Genomic DNA, 6,753 nt, shown 5'->3' with positions numbered 1-6,753 from the left:
GGGAGAGGTCAGGTAGTCTCTGTACCTCATAGCCAGGATTAGAACTCAAGTGAGCTCTGTACCCCAGCCTGGGATGAGAAGTCAGGTGTGGTCTGTACCCTATAGCTAGGATTGGAGGTCAGGTGAGCTGTGTACCCCATAGCTGGCATGGGAGGTCATGGGAGCTGGCAGGGGGATGTGGAGACGTTTTCATTAAATCCTAGGAGCAGCCCATTAATGAGGAGCAGGCGACGGCCAGTGTGCCCAGGGACTGGCCCAGAGCTCCATGGCACCGAATACCAGTATACGGCACCAGTCCTCTATAGATAATGGTATTCTGCGTTGCTGTATAATGTGTTGCTGGGATTTGTAGTGCTCTCTAACAAATTATATTATTCTGTATTGTTGTATAATGTATTGCTGGGATTTGTAGTCTTCTATAGCTGGTGGTATTGTGCATTGCTGTATAATGTATTGCTGGGATTTGTAGTCCTCTATAGCTGGTGGTATTGTGCATTGCTGTATAATGTATTGCTGGGATTTGTAGTCCTCTATCGCTGGTGGTATTGTGCATTGCTGTATAATATATTGCTGAGATTTGTAATGCTTTATAGCTGGTGGTATTCTGCATTGTATAATGTATTGTTGGGATTTATAGTCCTCTATACAGTGGAAGAACTACCAGGGTCACATAGTTCCAGCTACAGGGGTACACAGCTATGTGACTAGGCCCTAGCATTCTGTCACTTGGGGGTCCCAGACAGGAGGAAGGGGGCCCTGGTAACCGCCGACAATGCAGGTTCCCGGGCCCCCTACCTTCACTCTGGGGCCCTCCATCCTTCACTCTGTGCCAGGATCATGTGTATCACAAAGCTCTACAGCAAAAAAACATAGTAATGTGCAATGTGGATGACAGATCCATTTTAATTACTCTGGATCCGCCCCTGCCCGCTAAATTAGGCTGCCGCTCTGGGATTAGAATCCTGTACACCGCAATCGTTGAGAGCTGATTTCATTGCGGATGGCATCGGCGCCTGGCGATATTTGGGATTGTAGGCGGGATTGGACTACATGTCTCAACCACCGGGCGCCAATTACATCTGCAATTAAATCAGCTCTCATCGGTTGCGACATGTAATCCACCGTCGCCCACAATCTCCACGGTGCTCGGAGAAAATTACATCACTCCCAGCACTCTATGGTAGATAGCCGCACAGGAGGGAGAGAGGGAGACATTAAACCACACATTTCTGGCCCTGAGTCTAACCCATCTGTCTACATACACATACCTTTTTATTGTACGATAAAGAAATATATATATATATATATATTTGCATACCGCATTACTCTCATATTTGTAATCTTTTATTTATATATACTTATTTAGTTTTTTCAGTGGTATGATTTGGTGGTGAAAATTATTAGTGCCCCCCCAGTTTTGACTGTGGTATCTTATGTGCCCCCCCTATATATTGTTCCTAGAGTCGCCACTGGTCAGCATATATTGGGCCGTGCTGCAGCGGGACGGACCCTGAAAATATTGGTGATCCACCCAGCTGACAGCAGGCTCTGCCTTGTGACGAGGGAGTATGGAGCCGGCTTCCTGGCCAATCAGGAAGCCAGGCAGCGCGTAATGACTCACCACCCGGCTTCCTGATACCGGAATTTCCGGTATCAGGATAGGCATCGGGAGCATTTGTGCGAGTACTTGCCCAAATATGGGGTATCGGCACCGATAGAAGGATCGGTATCGGTGCATCCCTAGTTAATATATAAGAAGTCTCTACCTTTTAATACATATTAATACACTGGGAATTGCAGAGCAGAGTACACATCTTGGTCCAGTTACTGTACCTTCTGTCGCCTCTTCTCCTTCCTTTTGTCCTCAGTAGCTTGTAACATCTTCTCCTTCCACAAATTGAAGAAATATGAAGGATCAGTGTAGAATCTGAGGCCATCTTTCTTGTCATCTCTATGAGAACAGAATGAATTTATATGAGAAGAGGCAAGGAATGTTCAATGGATAGCTGTGCTATATAACACCCTAAGGCCTTGTTCACACCAAGCGTGGAGCAGGTGCAGAGCAGTTGCAGACCGTATCAAAACTGCGTCCAATGTATTCCAATAGTATTTTTTGCTCCAGTTCACATCGCAGCGTGCAGTTCCAGAGCAGGTCCAAAGCAGGTGAAAAAACTGCAGCAAGCCCTATTTAACCTGCTCTGGAACGCATGCAAATGCATCAAAAATGCATCAAAAACGCATGCAAATGCCTGGAACGCATTAAAAGCCCATGTTTAAAAAAATGATTTTACCAAAAACGGCATGGAACGCATCAAAAACGCAGTAAAAAACGCGGCACAACCCACTGCACTGCGTGTGCAGAAACCTGAGCGGATCTGCTCTGCATTCGGTGTGAACAAGGCCTTACAGTTAACTACCAATAGAAACATTAATTATTTAGATATATTGTTATGATATTTATGGACATACAGTATGATGCCCATGATCTTATAAACAGGACTTCAAAATGTCTGGACAGTAATCAGGCTGTAAATGGTACAGAAATGGCCAGTACAAATATCCACAGGACATAATCACCATACAAAAATGGAATTGGTTTGGTTAGACATTTCTGCTGATGGGTAACTCTAGAGACTCTAGATGTGGCAGTTACTGTCAGTCTACTGGGTGCTTGCAGGACAGAAGAATTTAATCTTCCGTTTGGGCTGAAAATAGAAATACATATTGATTACTTACAAAAAGACACTGACCCTGGCCATATCATAAGTACGTGTCTGTTTAGAGTGAAAATCCCTTTCATCTTCAATAATCATAGACTTTTGCAAACTGTTGCACTTGGGTGCCCAGGAATACAAAGACACGTGTCTGTAAAACTGTCGCAGAGACATTGCTAAATGAGAGGCAGCCTGATTTGCAACTAATTGTGTCACCAATTTGCTTGATACATGTCCCCCACTGTCTATTGTTTATCATAACCATAACACATCAGCATGTATAGTATTATAACATGACATAACTGACCTCTATACACAATCTCAACCAAATGCTCAGTACACTTTTCTGTCTTGATTGTCATTTGACTTACTGTCCCCTATTCTGCTACCTAGCTCAATAAAATTGAATTCCAACCAAAAAGCTGAATACAGAATTGAAATACAAACGTGTAAACTGCTTCACCTGCCAAAATATTTGTGAGTTTATCAACTTTTGTCATTCATAAACCTCTGTCATACCACACAGCCAAGAGACACAGCTGTCTGTATAACAGTTAAGGAGTACAGTGGTGTCACCTCTCTGCTGCAGCCAGCTGACTGGACACTGAATGAGCAACAGGTAATTTCTGTGCTCTCCCCTCCTGAAGCATGTACACAATGTTAGACTGACAGCACTGTGCAATGAATAAAAAGCCCTGGTAACCTATAATGTTGGGCTTCCCTAACTCAGTTTGAGTTCTGCAGTGCAAGAGATTATAGGAAGCTAATATAGTCAGATTTGAAGTTTTCAAACTATCTGCAATAACAAAAACCTAATTAAATAATTTGTATTTAACAATTACATAACTGGATTAAATGGTGTTTTATATTTGCTTGGCGTTCAGATTTAAGTTATAGGACTAATATGATGTTTGTTCCCATGAGCACCTGTATAATAACTGACAAGTTTATTACAGCCAATTCCAAATTTTTGGGTACTATAACACCATGGCTAATTACGTCTCTGATGTTTGAAAACATGGCTGTGTTATCATCGGTTCCTGAGGCTGAACAGCAGTACAAAAGTCGATAGATAGAACTGTATCTGAACTAATAAACATTCCTTGTAGGTTTAAGCTTCACTTGATCTGTTAGGGTTTGGGAAAATGACATTATAAAAAGTCAAATGCCCACATGTGCTGTTTTCACCTGTAAGGGGTGAGAATATTGAGGGGTGGAGGCTTGTCACATCTTTGGTACATCTCCATGACTGGATTTGGGATGGAATTCCGAGACACCACTTGTTGATTCTGCACTGTGGAGCTTTTAAAAGCTTTCCTCATATTAATGTCCTGCAAAGAAACTGAGCACAGATACACAAATGTTATGCACAGTGCGGTGGAGTAGTCTATAATGCAACTAATTTTATAAATGATTGACTAAAATGTTATTTTTTTCATTTAGCCAACTCTAAGTTTCTTCCCATTTTCTTTTCTCCAGACTATTACAAATGAACGCAATGTAAGATGCTTACCCCTTTACCTAACGCTTGACCAAAAAACCTTGACTTCACTCTTAAACCTAACCCTGAAGAATATGTTCCCATATACCGTGTTTCCCCGAAAATAAGACACTGTCTTATATTTTTTTTGGCTCAAAATAACACACTAGGTCTAATTTTCGGGGTAGGTCTTTTTTTTTAAATATACAAAACTCTACATGTATTCATGTACAAAAATATGGTGATCAAAGCAATTAGGGGTGCGGTACCTTTCTAAGAGCAATTTGCTAACCAATCGCTGGCCAGAATGAGCGAAGCGCACTTTCAGTATCGATTCCTCACAGGCGGAGTGCATTTGGTATCACTCTGCCTGTGACAGGAGCCAGCGCTATAGAGGAGACATTGGCTTATGCGGCTCTGCTCCCTCCGGTGCCGCCTCGCTTCCTCTAGCGCTGGCTTTGTTGGTACTGCTGATTCTCTCCCTCGGCTCTTCAAGTTCCCCCTTATGCCACCACTGGACCTGGGAATGGTCACAACTAGGTCTTATTTTCGGGGTAGGTCTTATATTTTAGCAATTCACAAAAATAGTACTAGGTCTTATTTTCGGGGTAGGTCTTATTTTCGGGGAAACAGGGTATGCCCTACCCCCAGCCTCTGTAACTTTAGATTATTGGGTCTCAATGTTGATAGTGCTTAGGATTTGAGGAGCCGCTGAAATATATGAGGGTACTATTTGAAAAGTTTTAAGCAATCCCAAGTGACTCGACAGGTTTTCTGACCAGGCGTCCAGGAGTACTTCTGATGGAAACTATAAATGCTAGTGAGGTTGTTCACCACATCACCCTGGTTTTAGAGTTTCTCCCTTTGGGATGCAAGGAATCTGACACATGCACATTTATAAGTGAGCACCAGGCGCTGTAATACCAAACACATCCCAGTGTGTCAGATAGCCTGCCTGTGGTTCCTCCTGCCGGTACAGGACACAGTAGGCGGCACAGCAGTTGGCAGGAGGAATCAAAGTGCCAAACCATAACTTGATCCAACACACCCACAATTGTCAGATAGCAACAGTACTGGAGTTCTTAAAGAGGGTGGAGATTTTACTCACCTACTCCCAGATAGGTATATTTGTTTCCTATGTACATATTTGTGGCTGGTTCATATCTGCAGCATAAGGTGTTTTTTAAGGGAAACTTTATGGGCCTATTACCATGAGCACTGCAACATGTGTGCTTAGGTATGTATGGCCCCTAACAATCCCCTAATAATATTACCACAATAAAAATTATACCATCACATTATTATATCAATATTAATACCAGCACAACAAATGTTTCACAGACCAAAATTAATCTGAATCATATTACTTCTTTAAAGACAATGTTGGTGCCGAGATACAATGAGCCATTGTCTATTTTGAATATAACTGATACATGTTATTAAACTTTATGAAAAGCAGCAAATATATATAAGAAAACATCCAGTCTCTAGAGCAGGGGTGCCCATTAGGTTGAGCGTGATCTATCATCGCCATTCACAAAGCTAACACTGGTAGATCATGATCGCAAGTCGGCCCGCGGTCCCGGGCCCCCTTCCATGATGCTAGTGCGACCAACTGTGTTGGACACTGTCGACGGGGCCTGCAGTGTCCGACACATTTTAACCCTTACAGTAAAGATTCTTTGATCAGTATGTCATTTATGACCTCAGTATAACTCATTGCCTACTATGCAAATTTTTCCTATTCAGATTAAATGTCTCTTAATGAACACATGGCCTGATTAATGCATTAAAAATGATTGCAAAGCAGCATTGGAAAATAACGCTCTGTACAAGTAGGTCATTTGGGCCTGGGCGCCTGTCGGAGGAGAGGGTAGAAGTGCCTCAATTAATTGAAATTTAGATCTGTCCAATTACTGCCAGCATTTTCAGATGTTTGGGTGAGGTTCATCTGGTAAATTTAGCATATGTATGAAATCTATCTCTTGGAGCTACTTTTACTAACAAGTGCTAATTTAGCACACACTTCATTTGTTTTAAATATCAGCATAATGATGAAAATATGGCCTGTTAATATACTGGGGCAAGTTCCAGTGTTCATCTATCTATGCTGGATATCTGTATTTTTTTCCATTCTTAAATACTCTCAGGTGTCTGTTTGCACTATTCTATTAGTTGTATCATGTAGGGCTGTGCTTAAAGACCATTGTAAATAAACCCCTTTTTAATAAAGATTCAACTCTGTCCCCTCCAACCCTGTTAAGTGATTATTAACATGAAATTTGAAATTAGATTGCCTGGGTACAACTAGGTGGATATCTTGCATAACCACCACAGAAACCACAGGAAAAAAGGAGATGTCACATGTTACTTGTGCTGAAGGGACGCCTTTCTGCTCCACCCCTCTGTTCTGCTACTACATACACACACTAGTGCAGCTGTAATTAGAGAAGGGCAGCACTGTCTACTGTCCAAGCAGCAGCAAAGACAGGGGTCACAATTATTAATGTAAAAAAGGCCAGATTTTTAAAAACTTATTTGTGTATGACAAATAAATTA

At 41.9% G+C, this 6,753-nt stretch overlaps 1 protein-coding gene across 2 annotated transcripts in view; it reads right to left on the bottom strand.

The window, feature by feature from the left end:
- Positions 1–6,753, bottom strand: part of LOC108791906 (wiskott-Aldrich syndrome protein family member 3-like) — a 30,951-nt gene that overhangs the window by 17,950 nt on the left and 6,248 nt on the right. For both annotated transcript variants that reach the window (XM_018562539.1, XM_018562540.1), the window contains exons 3-4: positions 3,903–4,056; positions 1,834–1,951 (exon numbers count right to left, since the gene is read on the bottom strand). In XM_018562539.1, coding sequence (XP_018418041.1) covers positions 1,834–1,951; positions 3,903–4,056 — 272 coding nt within the window. The remainder of the gene's footprint in view (positions 1–1,833; positions 1,952–3,902; positions 4,057–6,753) is intronic.

The sequence above is a fragment of the Nanorana parkeri genome, unplaced genomic scaffold (genome assembly GCF_000935625.1).
Source record: "Nanorana parkeri isolate BGI_ZX_2015 unplaced genomic scaffold, ASM93562v1 scaffold582, whole genome shotgun sequence".
NCBI classification, from domain to species: Eukaryota; Metazoa; Chordata; class Amphibia; order Anura; family Dicroglossidae; genus Nanorana; species Nanorana parkeri.
Note: the sequence above shows the minus strand (reverse complement) of the source record. Positions and strands in the feature narration are given on the sequence as shown.